Source organism: Coregonus clupeaformis, chromosome 9 (genome assembly GCF_020615455.1).
Source record: "Coregonus clupeaformis isolate EN_2021a chromosome 9, ASM2061545v1, whole genome shotgun sequence".
In the NCBI taxonomy this organism is placed as follows: Eukaryota; Metazoa; Chordata; class Actinopteri; order Salmoniformes; family Salmonidae; genus Coregonus; species Coregonus clupeaformis.
In genome coordinates, this window is record NC_059200.1 from 7,568,129 (window position 1) to 7,586,043 (window position 17,915).

The 17,915-nt window shown below is 42.7% G+C and overlaps 2 protein-coding genes across 3 annotated transcripts; one reads left to right on the plus strand and one right to left on the minus strand.

Moving 5' to 3' along the window:
• Positions 1-166: 166 nt before the first annotated feature.
• Positions 167-11,366, plus strand: si:dkey-125i10.3 (calphotin). Its single transcript, XM_045222746.1, has 10 exons — positions 167-220; positions 372-486; positions 632-772; positions 881-949; positions 2,767-2,829; positions 2,998-3,090; positions 7,707-9,365; positions 9,642-9,704; positions 9,989-10,091; positions 10,356-11,366. Exons 1-10 carry the CDS (start codon positions 208-210, stop codon positions 10,452-10,454), a joined length of 2,418 nt encoding a protein of 805 aa, XP_045078681.1. The 5' UTR covers positions 167-207; the 3' UTR covers positions 10,455-11,366.
• Positions 10,926-17,042, minus strand: LOC121573654 (myelin proteolipid protein). Of its 2 annotated transcripts, none has more exons than XM_041885793.2 (7): positions 16,938-17,042; positions 14,393-14,579; positions 13,919-14,075; positions 13,403-13,580; positions 13,208-13,281; positions 12,939-13,004; positions 10,926-12,204 (listed from the first exon to the last, which is right to left on the minus strand). In XM_041885793.2, the coding sequence occupies exons 1-7, from the start codon at positions 16,939-16,941 to the stop codon at positions 12,130-12,132; spliced, it is 741 nt and encodes a 246-aa protein (XP_041741727.1). In that variant the 5' UTR covers positions 16,942-17,042; the 3' UTR covers positions 10,926-12,129. The 2 variants fall into 2 exon arrangements, with proteins under 2 accessions (XP_041741727.1, XP_041741726.1); XM_041885792.2 differs by lacking the exon at positions 16,938-17,042 and adding an exon at positions 14,972-15,230.
• Positions 17,043-17,915: the final 873 nt, after the last annotated feature.

Genomic DNA, 17,915 nt, shown 5'->3' on the forward strand with positions numbered 1-17,915 from the left:
CAAGTCCCTCAATCGAGCAACTGATTCCCAATTTTTGTTTAAGCTGGGCTGAAGTGCCTTTGGGTATACCTTTTTTCTAATGCAATATATAGTTAGTACATACATACTTCTGTTCTGTACATACTATGACCCCCAACCAATTAGCCAAAGCCCATGTTCTTTGTTTCAATAGGTTGTTGAACTGGAAGCAGAGACTTGGACTGGACCATGGCCACCAAGGGTGTGTTGACCTCCATGACTCTATAACTGAATACTATGTAAAACATTACTGCTCCATCATGAGCAATAGTGGTATATCAACACAGAATTATATAAAGTGTTTGTGTGTATGTGTAATGTGCGTGTGTGTAATGTGTGTGTGTGTGTTGTAGAAGTTAACAGAGCACAGGTGGTTCGAACCATGAAGGTGCGTACTTCCCTCAAGGGAGACGGCAGCTGGATCCGTAGAGCGACAGACCCCGATGAAGAGGAGGAGGGAAAACCACGGTAACCCAGTCCAAACCAAAAGCCACCCACTTTATGTTTTAGGAGACAATGGAGGCACATTTATCTCTGTCTAAGACATGAGTGATTTATCTAAAGCGTTAATTGCAATTAACATTCCCCAACCTCACTATTTTCTTCTGACAAGTAAGCCAGAACTTCCAAAGAAACCCGCTGGTCTCTCTTCAGCTGAATCCAGCCCTGTTACCTCTCCTGCTCCATGCAACCCCTACAGTCCTACAGTGACACCAGATGTTAACCCACTGACCCCTGAGGAAATCGCCAAATGGTAAGAGGGCAATTACCCTTGACTGTACAGCACATTAATCAATATGGGACAGTTATTAAAGTGCAATAACATGTCATAACTTGATTGCCTCTTTCCTCTCTTCTGTAGGTCATTGACACCTACCAGGGTCAGGCCCCTGGCAAAGTCCTATGTGCTTTCAGCAGCTAAGAAATTTGAGTGGGTGTTCATCTATGTGTTTTAGTGTAGTGCTTATTTTTTTTGTTTGTATGTACAGTGGGGGAAAAAAGTATTTAGTCAGCCACCAATTGTGCAAGTTCTCCCACTTAAAAAGATGAGAGAGGCCTGTAATTTTCATCATAGGTACAAGTCAACTATGCCAGACAAAATGAGAAATATTTTTCCAGAAAATCACATTGTAGGATTTTTAATGAATTTATTTGCAAATTATGGTGGAAAATAAGTATTTGGTCAATAACAAAAGTTACTCAATACTTTGTTATATACCCTTTGTTGGCAATGACACAGGTCAAACGTTTTCTGTAAGTCTTCACAAGGTTTTCACACACTGTTGCTGGTATTTTGGCCCATTCCTCCATGCAGATCTCCTCTAGAGCAGTGATGTTTTGGGGCTGTCGCTGGGCAACAGAGACTTTCAACTCCCTCCAAAGATTTTCTATGGGGTTGAGATCTGGAGACTGGCTAGGCCACTCCAGGACCTTGAAATGCTTCTTACGAAGCCACTCCTTCATTGCCCGGGCGGTGTGTTTGGGATCATTGTCATGCTGAAAGACCCAGCCACGTTTCATCTTCAATGCCCTTGCTGATGGAAGGAGGTTTTCACTCAAAATCTCACGATACATGGCCCCATTCATTCTTTCCTTTACACGGATCAGTCGTCCTGGTCCCTTTGCAGAAAAACAGCCCCAAAGCATGATGTTTCCACCCCCATGCTTCACAGTAGGTATGGTGTTCTTTGGATGCAACTCAGCATTCTTTGTCCTCCAAACACGACGAGTTGAGTTTTTACCAAAAAGTTCTATTTTGGTTTCATCTTACCATATGGCATCCTCTTCTGGATCATCCAAATGCACGCTAGCAAACTTCAGACGGGCCTGGACATGTACTGGCTTAAGCAGGGGGGCACATCTGGCACTGCAGGATTTGAGTCCCTGGTGGCGTAGTGTTACTGATGGTAGGCTTTGTTACTTTGGTCCCAGCTCTCTGCAGGTCATTCACTAGGTCCCCCCGTGGGGTTCTGGGATTTTTGCTCACCGTTCTTGTGATCATTTTGACCCCACGGGGTGAGATCTTGCGTGGAGCCCCAGATTGAGGGAGATTATCAGTGGTCTTGTATGTCTTCCATTTCCTAATAATTGCTCCCACAGTTGATTTCTTCAAACCAAGCTGCTTACCTATTGCAGATTCAGTCTTCCCAGCCTGGTGCAGGTCTACAATTTTGTTTCTGGTGTCCTTTGACAGCTCTTTGGTCTTGGCCATAGTGGAGTTTGGAGTGTGACTGTTTGAGGTTGTGGACAGGTGTCTTTTATACTGATAACAAGTTCAAACAGGTGCCATTAATACACGTAGCAGTGGAGGACAGAGGAGACTCTTAAAGAAGAAGTTACAGGTCTGTGAGAGCCAGAAATCTTGCTTGTTTGTAGGTGACCAAATACTTATTTTCCACCATAATTTGCAAATAAATTCATTAAAAATCCTACAATGAGATTTTCTGGATTTTTTTTCTCTCAATTTGTCTGTCATAGTTGACGTGTACCTATGATGAAAGTTACAGGCCTCTCTCATCTTTTTAAGTGGGAGAACTTGCACAATTGGTGGCTGACTAAATACTTTTTCCCCCACTGTATGTATGTATATTTGCACAAAACATTTTTTTTTGATCTACCCATAAAACTCAGTAACTGAGTATTTTTACTTGTAAAATATTCATAGCATACTGTATATCTTTGTCCAGTATCGTTGTGTAAATATGTGCCTTTGTTTAGCTCTGTTTAGTCTTTTCTCTTGCCTTTTAGATCTCTGGATTCCCCAACGAGCCCCCCACCATTCAAAATCAGCCAGTCACATTTCCCTATAAGGTAATTTCCTGATAGAAAATATACTTTCTCTCTCTCTCTCTCTCTCTCGCACTCACTCTCTCGCTCTCTCTCTCTCTCCATCTGTCTGTCTGTCTGTCTGGCCAGATCCAATTCACTTCTGTTTCTGCTTATTTCATGCCCTCCTCTCTCTCTTTTCATGTTTTTCAGTGATATAAATGGTGAAATTGCACCCACTCCAACTGATGTTGCAGCTGTGATCCCTGTTGAGACTCCTGCTCCAGAGGTACCAACTGAGACTAAGTGAGTATCCTTCCATCACCCTGGGACATAACATCAACCTATCTGTAGCCCTTTACACTCGTACCCGTATATGGGTTGAAAATTGTAGATTTGGACACTGATAAGTGCCTAAATTGGAACGCAGTGGCTGTACAGTAACATACTATTCATAACGTCAGAGCCCAATGTCTCCCATCCCTCCTGCTAATTGGGCAACTTTTGCAAATGTTTTGTTGTCTCAGTGAGGGAAATGCTGTAAATTACGAGGACTAAATGTATTTTGAAAGATGAGACGATGAGGATTAGAATAAATACCGCTTTGATGTCATACAAGCAAGCCAAACACCCGTGAGTCCAAATGTGCACTTCACATTTCCATATCAGAAAACATGTAATATACAGAGTCAACGTTTATGATCACTATGTTTTGAACTACAGTTACAAGATGACATGGCATTATACCCTGGGTTGTCCTTAACAGATTGAGCCTGTCACGAACAGAAGAGGACCCAAGAGCGCAAGTTCAAATTCAGAGTTCTTTATTCAAGGTTACAGGCGGGAAGAGGAGTCCCAGGGGTGTCAGGGGTCTTTCAGGGTCCTCCTGTGGGTACCTGTGCTCCGGGGGTCACCAAATGTCCGGGGGTGTCCAGTCCAAGTGCTTAGTGTGTGTGTTCCCCAGTGATGGAGCGGCGTATCGGGCTGAGGGTGGTGAAACGTCTGGGCACGCTCATCTGGTGGTCGGAGACCTGGGGGAACACACACACACAACAGCAATATGAATGGCAGGCAGAAGTACAGATCAGGGCTGGGCAAATATCGTGGTGAGAGACAGAAGGCAGAAACGAGTTACCGGAGGGGCTGAAGATCGGAGAGTAGTCGAGGTCCAGAAGGCAGGTTGGGATAGACGGGGCAGTAGAACAAGGAGGCAGTCAAGAAAGGATCGGTATCACAAACAGGAGTCAGAGCGCAGACAGGCAGGTTACTGGTCCGGGTTTGAAGACGATCTGACAGGGCTTGGCTGAAAACCAGGGCTTGATATACTGGGAGAGGTAGTGGGGAAATGCAGTTCAGCTGGCAGAGTAATTAGAACAGAGTGAGGCAAGGTGAGGATGGTGAGTGGGAAATGCAGTGCAGCTGGCCAGGTAACAAGAGCAGAGCAGGGCAGGTGGAGCTAGTTAGGCTGAGTAGAGAGAGGGAGGTGAGCAGAGTGGAAGATAATTGAATGCAATTAATGTTGCTACCAGGGAGAGAGAGTGCTCATGACAGAGCCTATGTTTGTTGTATTGTGAAGAAAATGTTAAGGGGACCACGCATCTGAATGCACTCACGAGTCATGACTCCATTCCATGCGCACCAAAATTATGATCTGCTAGTGAAAGCCTAACACTGTAAGATTGTATATTATAATTTAGCTAGTCATGTTGGCAATATAACATGCTTTAAAATGATGCCCACCTGACCCAGATTGTGATTTATAATGAACCGTTTTTGGATTGCGTAAACAACAACAGGAGTTGTGTAAAGGCGGGGATGCAGTGCTGTGTTCCAAAGAAAACAACTACAAGTGTGCTTGCTGTAGTTCCTCAAAGGCACAGCTAGGAGAGCTCAAAAAAGCACCTTATAGTTGAAGACTCTTCTTTGAGTCATACAAGTGCATTGAAATTACTTAGAAACTGTGCACACTTTGGAGAGGTGTGGCCACTTGGAAACACCAGTTAGACCTCTCACCCAAGCCCTTGTAGTTGTTTTGTCTTCTGTTGCTTCTACCCCAAATTTCCCAAGAATATTCTTATCATGTTACTGAATGTATCCAGAGTATTTTCAGATTTCGTTATCAACAAATGCGACGAAAAGTACAGTAAATGTAAAATACACATAAAATCAACAGTGTAATGTTTGGATTCAGTCTTGTGTCAGGTGAACTGTCACCTTTAGTCTAATAATTTTCCCATAATCTCCAAACTGTTCCCTTTTAATTGCTACCATGGTTATGCATATATACTGAACAAAAATATAAACGCAACATGTAAAGTGTTCGTCCCATTTTTCATGAGCTGAAATAAAATGTTCCATACACAGAAAAAGTTTATTTCTCTAAAATGTTGTACACAAATGTGTTTACATCCCTGTAAGTGAGCATTCCTCATTTGCCAAGATAATCCATCCACCTGATATGTGTGGCATATCAAGAAGCTGATTAAACAGCATGATGTCAGGTGCACCTTGTGCTGGGGACAATAAAAGGCCACTCTAAAATGTGCAGTTTTTTCACACAACACAATGCCACAAATGTCACAAGTTTTGAGGGAGCATGCAATTGGCGTGCTGACTCCAGGAATGTCCAACAGAGCTGTTGCCAGAGAATTGAATGTTCATTTCTCTACCATAAGCCACCTCCAACGTCATTTTTATACAATTTGGCAGTACATCCAACTGGCCTCACAACCGCAGACCACGTGTAACCACAACAGCCCAGGACCTCCACATCTGGCTTCTTCACCTGTGGGATCGTCTGAGACCAGCCACCCGGACAGCTGATCAAACGGAGGAGTATTTCTGTCTGTAATAAAGCCGTTTTGTGGGGAGAAACTCATTCTGATTGGCTGGGCCTGGCTCCCCAGTGGGTGGACCTGGCTCCCAATGGCTGTGCCCCTGCCCAGTCATGTGAAATCCATAGATTAGGGCCTAATTTATTTATTTCAATTGACTGATTTCCTTCTATAAACTGTAACTCAGTAAAATCGTTTAAATTGTTGCGTTTTATATTTTTGTTCAGTATACTTTCCATATTTCTTCTGTAAAAAAACATTTCAATCTAGCCCTAGCCATATAGGCCATTTCCTAGGAGTGTAAGGGGTTAATGTATTCACTATGGAGTAGCCAAGCACATCCCCAGCTCCATTAAAATGAATGTTACCTTACCTTTGTGTTATGCAATCATAGATTTTGTGCTCAATTAGAATATAATTGAGGAGAAATATAGATGGCAGGTGCTGTTGTTTCACCCTGTCAGAAGTACAGTGGGGGGAAAAAGTATTTAGTCAGCCACCAATTGTGCAAGTTCTCCCACTTAAAAAGATGAGAGAGGCCTGTAATTTTCATCATAGGTACACGTCAACTATGACAGACAAATTGAGAGACAAAAAATCCAGAAAATCACATTGTAGGATTTTTAATGAATTTATTTGCAAATTATGGTGGAAAATAAGTATTTGGTCACCTACAAACAAGCAAGATTTCTGGCTCTCACAGACCTGTAACTTCTTCTTTAAGAGTCTCCTCTGTCCTCCACTCGTTACGTGTATTAATGGCACCTGTTTGAACTTGTTATCAGTATAAAAGACACCTGTCCACAACCTCAAACAGTCACACTCCAAACTCCACTATGGCCAAGACGAAAGAGCTGTCAAAGGACACCAGAAACAAAATTGTAGACCTGCATCAGGCTGGGAAGACTGAATCTGCAATAGGTAAGCAGCTTGGTTTGAAGAAATCAACTGTGGGAGTAATTATTAGGAAATGGAAGACATACAAGACCACTGATAATCTCCCTCGATCTGGGGCTCCACGCAAGATCTCACCCCGTGGGGTCAAAATGATCACAAGAACGGTGAGCAAAAATCCCAGAACCCCACGGGGGGACCTAGTGAATGACCTGCAGAGAGCTGGGACCAAAGTAACAAAGCCTACCATCAGTAACACACTACGCCGCCAGGGACTCAAATCCTGCAGTGCCAGACGTGTCCCCCTGCTTAAGCCAGTACATGTCCAGGCCCGTCTGAAGTTTGCTAGAGTACATTTGAATGATCCAGAAGAGGATTGGGAGAATGTCATATGGTCAGATGAAACCAAAATAGAACTTTTTGGTAAAAACTCAACTCGTCGTGTTTGGAGGACAAAGAACACCATACCTACTGTGAAGCATGGGGGTGGAAACATCATGCTTTGGGGCTGTTTTTCTGCAAAGGGACCAGGACGACTGATCCGTGTAAAGGAAAGAATGAATGGGGCCATGTATCGTGAGATTTTGAGTGAAAACCTCCTTCCATCTGCAAGGGCATTGAAGATGAAACGTGGCTGGGTCTTTCAGCATGACAATGATCCCAAACACACCGCCCGGGCAACGAAGGAGTGGCTTCGTAAGAAGCATTTCATGGTCCTGGAGTGGCCTAGCCAGTCTCCAGATCTCAACCCCATAGAAAATCTTTGGAGGGAGTTGAAAGTCTGTGTTGCCCAGCGACAGCCCCAAAACATCACTGCTCTAGAGGAGATCTGCATGGAGGAATGGGCCAAAATACCAGCAACAGTGTGTGAAAACCTTGTGAAGACTTACAGAAAACGTTTGACCTGTGTCATTGCCAACAAAGGGTATATAACAAAGTATTGAGAAACTTTTGTTATTGACCAAATACTTATTTTCCACCATAATTTGCAAATACATTTTCTCATTTTGTCTGTCATAGTTGACGTGTACCTATGATGAAAATTACAGGCCTCTCTCATCTTTTTAAGTGGGAGAACTTGCACAATTGGTGGCTGACTAAATACTTTTTATCCCCACTGTAGTATAATGGGTGCTTGAATCAGTTACTGACAGAAGCGTATTTAAGTGCTACTTCTGTGTGACTGATTTACAGTAGGCCTGAGGAGCTGTCAGAAGCTGTGGAGGAGTCAGTGGATCCACCAACAGCAGAATTAGAAGACAAATCTCTTGAGAAACCTTTGGAACAACCTGCGATGGAGGAATCTGTGGATGAACCAGCAGCTGGAAAATCTTTGGATGCACCTGCTGACCAACCAGAGACAGCAGAGCCCTCTGAGCCAACAACTGAGGAACCTGAATTTGTGGAAGAAGCTGTTGGAGAACTCATTGCAGAACTCACTGCAGAACCCACTGTGGAACCCACAGTGGAACCAGCAAGTGGAGTTCAATCAGAAGAGGCTGTTGTAGAATCAGTCTTAGAACCTGTAGCGAAACCTGTTGACAGTGTTTCTGAAGAACCTGCAGTTAGGCCAGCGGCTGTGGCTGCAGTTGAACGTGTAGTTAAGCCTGTGGCTGCAGTTGAACCTGTAGTTGAGCCTCTGTCTGCAGTTAAACCTGTAGTTGAGCCTGTGGCTGCAGTTAAACTTGTACTTAAACCTGTGGCTGCAGTTAAACCTGTAGTTGAGCCTGTGGCTGCAGTTAAACCTGTAGTTGAGCCTGTGGCTGCAGTTAAACCTGTAGTTGAGCCTGTGGCTGCAGTTAAACCTGTAGTTGAGCCTGTGGCTGCAGTTAAACCTGTAGTTGAGCCTGTGGCTGCAGTTAAACCTGTAGTTGAGCCTGTGGCTGCAGTTAAACCCGTAGTTGAGCCTGTGGCTGCAGTTAAACCCGTAGTTGAGCCTGTGGCTGCAGTTAAACCTGTAGTTGAGCCTGTGGCTGCAGTTAAACCTGTAGTTGAGCCTGTGGCTGCAGTTAAACCCGTAGTTGAGCCTGTGGCTGCAGTTAAACCTGTAGTTGAGCCTGTGGCTACAGTTGAACTTGTAGCTAAAGCTGTGGCTGCAGTTGAACCTGTAGTAGAGCCTGTGGCTGCAGTTAAACCTGTAGTTGAGCCTGTGGCTGCAGTTAAACCTGTTGTTGAGCCTGTGGCTGCAGTTAAACCTGTAGTTGAGCCTGTGGCTGCAGTTAAACCTGTTGTTGAGCCTGTGGCTGCAGTTAAACCTGTAGTTGAGCCTGTGGCTGCAGTTAAACCTGTAGTTGAGCCTGTGGCTGCAGTTAAACCTGTAGTTGAGCCTGTGGATGCAGTTAAACCCGTAGTTGAGCCTGTGGCTGCAGTTAAACCCGTAGTTGAGCCTGTGGCTGCAGTTAAACCTGTAGTTGAGCCTGTGACTACAGTTGAACTTGTAGCTGAAGCTGTGGCTGCAGTTGAACCTGTAGTAGAGCCTGTGGCTGAGGCTAAGCCTGTGGCTGAGGCTGTAGTTGAACTCGTAGTGGAATCGGCCGTCAAGCTTGCTGTTGAGCCTATAGTTGAGCCTGCTGTTGAAGCTGTTGTTAAATCATCTATTGAGCCTGATGTTGTGCCTGTTGTCGAGGTTGTGAAGGAGTCAACACCTGAACCCATCATTGAAGCTGAAGTTGAACCTGTGGCTGAAGCAGCTGTTGAAGTTGTTCAGGAATCATCAGCTGCTATTGAACTTAAGAAGGCATTAGACGTGGAGCCTGTGGAGCAACCTGCTGCTGAAGTTGTGGCAGATGATAATGTAATAGCACCTGCATCAAAACCTACACCATCCGCCTGTGGGGGTCAATGTCCATCACTGTGAGTCTGCCCTCATAATCAGTTGTCCTAATCTTTTCCTATTAGAGGATTCTGAGACAATACAATTATTTTAAAGTCATTTGAGCGGATAAGTTAATCACTACAGTAGACAAGCACACATTTCAAATGTACATTTACCCTTTTAAGTTATTTGATACATACATACATACAGTCAATACATACAGTAGTAATGCAGCAAGACACCCGCATAGTATGTATATTTTCTACATTTGGGCAGTGCAATTTCCATGTCTATTTGTTTCTATATTGTTTCAGCATTCAGCAACAGGAGGATGCTGAACAACAGCATCAGATAGTCCATGAATTTCGTCACACCAAGTAAGTGTTGTTATTCTGTCCATGTTCAGTAGGCCTAAAAGGAGCGCACCTTTACTATGAGAAAGGGGAAGACAGATTTTCTTTATTACACCAATAATTACACCAGCATAATACTGCACATTGCAGGATGGCCATTTCTCCTCATAAAAGTAAACTTATTTTGTGCCAATTGATAACAATCAAGTCTGTTTTAGCCATGCCAAAGGTTATAGTGTATTTTCTATACTTAGAAAGAGATGTTTTGACCGTACTCGATAGTGATGAACTTCCCCTCTCCCCTGCAGGGATGGCAAAGCCATTTGTTCATACTGTGACAAGTCAATTGATGGAAATATCAAGATCACAATCAATTACCCACAAATCTACAGCCACCCAGACTGTTTTAAGGTATAGCACCCCAACCCTCAATGTTAAAAAATGAACCGAACATTATGAAACTTGTTATTTGGTTTTATGTTAGTCCTCTCTGTCTCTGTCTCTGTCTCTGTCTCTGTCTCTGTCGCTCTCTCTCTCTCTCTCTCTCTCTCTCTCTCTCTCTCTCTCTCTCTCTCTCTCTCTCTCTCTCTCTCTCTCTCTCTCTCTCTCTCTCTCTCTCTCTCTCTCTCTCTCTCTCTCTCTCACCATACTGAGGGGAATATTTCCTTTTTCCAGTGCGGGTTGTGCAGTAAGGCCTTGGGGGACATGACGACCGCCATGTTCGTGCATGGGAGAGTGATCCACTGTGATGGCTGCTTTACTAAAGCCATGTAGGCCCCAGGGCTTCTCATCACCTTGACAGAGAGGGCACAGCAGTGTCATCCCTGGAACATCCCTGTCACCAAAACAACCATTTTGACAGATTACTTGTTAACATTGTTAGAATAGTTTTTTGTAAGATGTGTTAAATTTCCAGAGTTATCATCAGTTCTCCTTCCCTGACACTGAATGTCATTTTTTGTGAATATAGGACTTTTTTCTGTAAACAAATAATTTGTTTTTCACCATTTACTTGTTTTCACCATGCGGAGGGCATGTATATCTGTAATGAGACAACATATCTAAATGATTTATGATAGTTTCCATTATTTATGTCAACATAACTGTGAATTATCTTCTAATATCATTTGACTTGTTGTTTGTTGTTGTGCATTATATTGCCCATGTGGACAACCTCACTGGAAATGTTGTTGTACCATTTGACATTTGTATGACAATGAAATGAAATGAAGCACACTATCTTAATACCTTGAGTTCAAAGGCTTTGATACATTTTAATGGCTAATCAATTCAACACAGCATTATATACACACCCAATTCAGTAAATAGCATAGCAGGCCACTCACCAGACAAAAATCACCTGGAAATCAAACACTACAGTTTAAAAGCAGAGAGCATTAATAAATATGGAGAATGAAAACGGAGTATCATATTTAGCTTACACCTTTAGCACCTCCATAGAATTGGGTTTCCTTGCACCCCACACACAGTAATCAGTCAAAAGGACAAAAATAGGTACTACATCAAGAGTGAGTGCAAAAAAGCTGCCTTAAGTGCTTTGACACACTTAGACAAGAGAGACTCTCACATTACACTCCCACATTTCACTTGAGCGTTGTAGAGAACTTTGGCACATTCCGCTGTTTGCTCTAGTTACAGTAATGGACAGCTCATTTACCAACACAATCTAAAGCAACAGCAGCTAGATCATGTTCACAATATATATACATATCAGTAAGCAAGGCGACTGGGGTCGGTTTCTTAGTTCTGATTAGCATTGAGAGCAGCCATCTCTCCAAGTCATTCAGATTTAGAGAGCTATATAGAGACCACAATCTGACACTTTATAAAAAATGTGTGAACCAAAACCAGAGACGCTACATCCAATGTGAAAATTAGCAACAGACATCAGAGAGTCATCCTCCTGGACTGAGAACCAAAGGTATAAGACTGGTGAGCAGGGGGAGGGGCTTAGTTATAACAACCCAATGTGGTCTTAAGGCAATCTGTATTATTCTGTACGTAAATCAGTGACACTCCATTTAGTATGATATATTACGTTACATTACGTTACATTATGAATGGAATAGCGGTCCTACAATATCATACAGTCACGGATTACGCCGACCCATCCTCCTCGACCAACCTCCCTACTTTCGTTTCTGTCTAAAGTAACTAGACAATTAGTAGGTATCATACGCCTTGGAGGTGCTCAGAAATACAAGTATGTTTCGTATGGCTCTGAGGCTAGGCTGAGGTGATAAACCAGATGGTCAGATGAACCATGTGTCAGTAGTTGGAGCCCTTCAGGGAAGCAGCCAGCAGTAGGTAGGGGATCCAGGTTGCAGGTGTGTCTCACAGGGGATGGATGGAGTTCAGTGGTGTGATGTGTAACTGCCCCCCTCAGGCCCAGTCTATGGGGTGATGGAGATGTGAAAGGGCACAGTTTTTAACAGCGTAGCCCTTTCCTGCCCAGGAACCGCAGGACTGCATAGTTATATGTGGTGGCTACCACATACATAAACTAGAGAGAAAGATGAAGAGTGGGACAAAAGAGAAACTATATAAAAATAAAAATAATACTCATAAAATTTTTTTTGCAAAAGTGCAGCTTCATTCAGATTACACAATTATTCAATAGCCTCACAAGCTGATCTCTCTTTGTGCACACATTGATCACTTCCACTATATGCCCCTACAGTATGCCTATATAAGTCTGTTCTCTATTGGTGAGCTTTTCTCTTATGACCTGGCTGGTCTTGTCATCTTAATCATTGTTGAAATTAATAAAGACAGCTACTGTGCTGATGGACAGTATGATAACTTTTTATATTTCTCTGTTATTATTCTTCTCTGCCAAAGAGCCTCAAATTAACCGCATACCTCTTTGGTATTTGCCTTAAACTAAGCCAAATGGAGCTGCAAAATCAAGTCAGTAACACTTTATAATAACTATCCTTTATAAGCCATTTATAAATGATGAACTAAATATTATCAAATGATTTATAAATCTTTTTAAATGATTAGTACATAATTAGTAACTACATTAGTTAAACATAATGCTTTTTGTAATGTTTAACTACTATAATTACTAGTAATATACAGAAAATTAACTATTAATAATTTGCTAATGATTTATAAATGGTTTATAAAGGATAGCTATTATAAAGTGTTACCATCAAATCATACTCTGAACTTAAACCAAGAGGTTGACAGACCCCATAGACTCATCAGTCTCTGAGTGGACATTCTACTCACCAGAGCCAAGAGAGCGATCCCTGCACCAGCAAAGGCAGCGATGTACAGGTCGTAGGTGATGAAGAACTGCAGAGACAAAACAAGCAAATATGATCAAAATCATTAGTACACATTATAAAAAGGGGTCTTATAGAGTGCATGTACTGTACATTGATTTGCTATGCAGAATGATCATTTAGCTGTGTGTTTTGTGTGTTTAAAGGTTACATAATCCAGGAACATAGTCCAGGAAGTAGTTTTACTGTCAGACAGAGCTACCACCAACTCACCTCTTTTGTTTTGCAAATGGATGCCAAGGTCATTCCACAAACCTTCCCTGGCATTGCATTCCAAGGCAGTAGTCCTAAAGCGAAGCTTGTCTCATTAATGTGAAATGAAATACAGTACATTTCAAATGTAAAAAATTAATTAAAAAGAAAATAACATAAGGTGGCACGGCTGGGCCCATCATAAGCTAAACGTACCATACTGCCGGGCATCCATGCAGATCCAGCCATGCTGGTTGATGCTGGGTGTCGTCTCAGCCAGGATGTTGATGGTATGGCAGGTCTGTGCCATGTTGAAGAAGAAGAAGACGGGTATGGCTGTAAAGGCAAACACCGCCAGCCAGATCACTGCCAGGATGTATGTCACTATGATGAACTGTGGAGCAGGAAGCAGAGCAGGAGGTCACAGGAAGTTATTGGTCAAACTCCAGGGAATCAGGATGTGACGCAACATGTCCCATGAGGCCTAATTACTGCAGAAATACACCACCACAGAGGGTAAATACTCTAACATGAGCCTAATATCCCCGAAGCATAATACATGAGGGATTCATGGATAATTAACTGATGGATAATTAACTACTCTATGAATTGTTTATGGATTGTTTTTCAACCTCCATTGCTGTGGGTGGATTAGAAGCTAGAGTACAGTAGGCTATAGTGTCAATATTATTTTAGCAACCTAACAGCGAGGTGCCGTCACCCCCCACTCACCGTCAGACTAAGGCAGCGGCCACATCTGGTGCTCCGGAACTCTCCGAAGGTCTGCTTGACGGCGCTGGTAGTGTAGAATCCCTCGGCCAGCAGCAGGATGCAGTAAAGGAAGAAGAAAGAGGCCAGGCCATAGATCACGTACTGGAAGTACTTGATACTGGGAGACAAGGACAGGTCATAATAAGGAAAGGTCAGAGATCCATGGTGACAAAATGTGCTGTTGAGAGGTGGCTGCTCTCAACCTACCTAAAGGAAGGGGTACTACTACTACTACTACTACTACTACTACTACTACTACTACTACTACTACTACTACTACTACTACTACCACTATTACTACTACTACTACTACTACTACTACTACTCCTGTAAGAGTCTTTACATTTCTGTTGCTTGATTTGCACAACCTATCTACAAATACAAACACTTACTAGGAAGAAAAAATTATACTCATCAATTAAAAGGACCACTCACAACGACGCCAGGACAACGTAGTCTTGTATGTTACGAGCGAAGTAAGTCTCGGCGAGCACCTCGGTGTTGGCCAGTGCCTCGTGCCCGCAGCCACAGAACAGCGCCATGCCGGTGAAGCAGAGCAGAGTGGCCACCAGGGACGGGTAGGGCACTGCCCCCAGGCAGCGGATACAGGAATCATAACAACCTGGTGAGGGGGCATAATACATCAACACACAGGCGGCACACACCGCACACACCAACACACAGCACATCTACGCCACAGTCCAGACACCTGTCAGTCACCCTACTTGGGGAGCTGTTGAAAAGAAAGACCCCACTGTTTCTGCCGAAAATCCATCAACATCCACCAACAACTTCCATCAACAGAAATGAAAGCAACAGAAACATTTTAGCGAAACACAACAGCGAAACCAAGTGCAGCAGAGCAGCGTATCCAACAAAGTAACGTTAAAGCGCCCATGACTTCACAGCACTCTCATACACTTCCTCCAATGTAAGCTGTGCTGGGGAAGCAGATAGGAAACATCCAGACTGTTAATGGCTGTATTGGTATAGGAATCAGAGAGAGAGATGCACCTAGGGCTTTGCAAAGCCAAGGCTGTCTGACCGGAAACATTTGCTGCTTTCGTTCTTGTGCTCCTCAACAACAAGCAAAGGGTTTATGAACCAGTGATGCTAAAGGCTCTTCTGCAGGATATTGCAACTAAAAAACAGCTCTCTGCACTGGTTTCATCCGTGTGTAAAAGCTCCTCAGCTCCTGCCAACGCCTCACAGTTCAGCCCCTCTACTCTCCAGAGTCCAACCCTCTTTCACCACCACCCGCCACCACAGGCGTCACCAAGAGAGGAGAGAGAGGAGAGGGCACTGAAGGATGGGCTCCAGGGGCCTATAGAGAGAGCCTGTCTTTGTGGAGACACAGTGCCCTTTGTCTTAGCTAGGAGTGGAGGAGAACAAAGGCCAGCAATGTCAAACAAACAAAGACCACACTAGCACCACCTCACACACACAAAACAAACACACACACACACACACACACAACCCAACAATCTAATAAACAAGCCATGGGCGCCTGGGCAGGTGGGGCGGGGGTCAGGGGAGTATCTCCACCACCAGGATTCTCACAGTACCGCTGGCAACATCATTACTATTCGCCCAGCCCAGCCCACAGCTACAGCTGGTTGGGACTTGTACCATGGCACCGAATGAGTGTCTATGTCAGTAGGGGGTGGGGACTGCGGTTCAACTGTTCAAGGGTGGGAGGAAGCACAATGAATGGGTGGGGGGAACTGAAATATCTTTACAACAACAACTAAGTCGCTCATCAAAGTTGTATTATCTACAAACCCCATTCGGGAATGGCAAACACTGTCATGATCATACATAATAGATGACTGAGCTGAAGCAACTGTTGCACACTGACTAAACGTTCCTGTAATCTTATGGTTTCTGTGATTTTAGTGGGTAGGAAGGAACAAAGTATATGAATGAAATAAACTGCCATTTAAAGAAAAACAGCAACAGCTGGGAAGTTGTTTGAGTCCCTGGAAATTACATTGGCTGCAGACGCCCCCTCTTCAGCTGTGCTTTGAAATGCCATGATAACCTATGAATAAAATCCCAGCAGAGATACCACTGGCATGCACTGAAGGATCATACCAAACCAAGTCCTTAAATCATGCTAAATCTGTATAAACTGTAGTGCAGAGTAACTATTTTGTTTGAAGAAATAGTAATGAAGGAGGAATAGTTGATCGACTTAAAATAGTTGGTCGACTTAAACTGACTCCAGAGTCAAACGGACGGCGTGTAACAAAGGATTCCATGCAAATTAGCTAATTATGCCCTGGACAAGAGTGGAAGTGTGAGAGCCTTTGACATGATCGACCTCGCATGACCTCTCCCTGACAGCAGCCTGCGCTGGTCCTCTGTCTCTCTGAACCCCAATGAGTTCAATCCACCTTTTAGAAAATATTTTACAGATATTAGCTGTGTGAGAGGTGGTTTGTTTTTATTTTAACATCATTGATTAGATGATGATCCTGAATTGATTTGAATAACATTTATGTTCAAGGAATTTCAATAACAAGTTTGAGTAATGAGTTTCAATAAGCTTAGCTTATCTAAAACGTTCAAAATGGACTATTTAGTCTACAATATTATCTATGTGTAACCTGGAATAATATTTGAGCAATGGTACCAGTCATGGTACCAGTCCCAGCCAGCTTCTAATGTTGCAATATTACCAATGTTGTGTTATGATATGAATAACCCATGAGGTACCCACAAGTGGACATTACAATCAGACAATCATACAGTCAACTTGCGATAAAACCAGCAATTATCACAATATTAATCAATCCTTCATATTATTAATATTATTCTCAAGTGAAGCATCACATATATTTTCTAATATATATATATATATATATATATATATATATATATATATATAAATTTCAAAAGTAGATTAATCATATTCCACAGACTTTTACTATTAAGATATTCATAGAAAATATTAAAAACTCATTAGATGACCACTTACCCATGTTCAGAGAGAGGTATGGGGTTATTGAGGTTTAGCTTGGCGGCTTTGTGACTGTGATTTGAGGATATGAGAAGTTATTCCCCACCACTGCTATATGAATCTGACTCAAGCTTTTGTCTGACCAACAATAGACAGACCCCCAGCTCCCAGAGCCAGCAGATCTTAAAGACACAAAGTCCCTTTTCAGCCGCTGTCCATCCCTAATGCAGCCCTGGGTTCAACATTAAGGACAGTGCAGGGGTCAAAGACCCTAATAATGGGTTTACATCACCATCGGAATGTCAACTTGTTGCTTTTCAGTCACTCTCATGCATAACAAGTTAACACAAACACATAGCCTTTTCTGTGCAGTAGACTTGGAGTAGACTTCATTGTAAACATTGGTGTGGCATATCTCCCTATAAATTGGCTATGGTAAGTTATTACATAGATACAGGCTGTATCGACTTCACAGGCATGGGTGCCCTTGATTTATAACTTGCTTTAAAGGTTAGCAATCAGATACAACTCAATGAGCAGCACTTCATATCATTTCACATTTCAAAACATATGCCATATTTTTCCAAATTTCTCCTAGACTGAATATGACATACTGTATTCACCAATCCAGAGCTGCAACCTTATTACAATTTCCCTAAATACAATCCTATTCCTATGCGTACAGATCTACTATCTTAATTTGATCACTCTGTTGTTGCAGAGAATTTTCCTGCGCAGGAAGAAATGCAAATTGTAGTGTATTCGAGGTTTAAAAAGGCTTCTAAAGTTTGTAATTTCCACTTTAAAATGTCAGACTTGATTTGCTCTAACGAAAAAATGTATCATCCCCTACAAAAAATGTCCATTAATTATAATCCACATAATAATTCACATTTCCTGTTGCTGCAGAATTATGTTCCTGCTGTGAGAAACAGGGTAAAATTAAGATAGCAGATCTGTAGGCCTTTGTACTGTATGTGTGATCATCATGTGTGA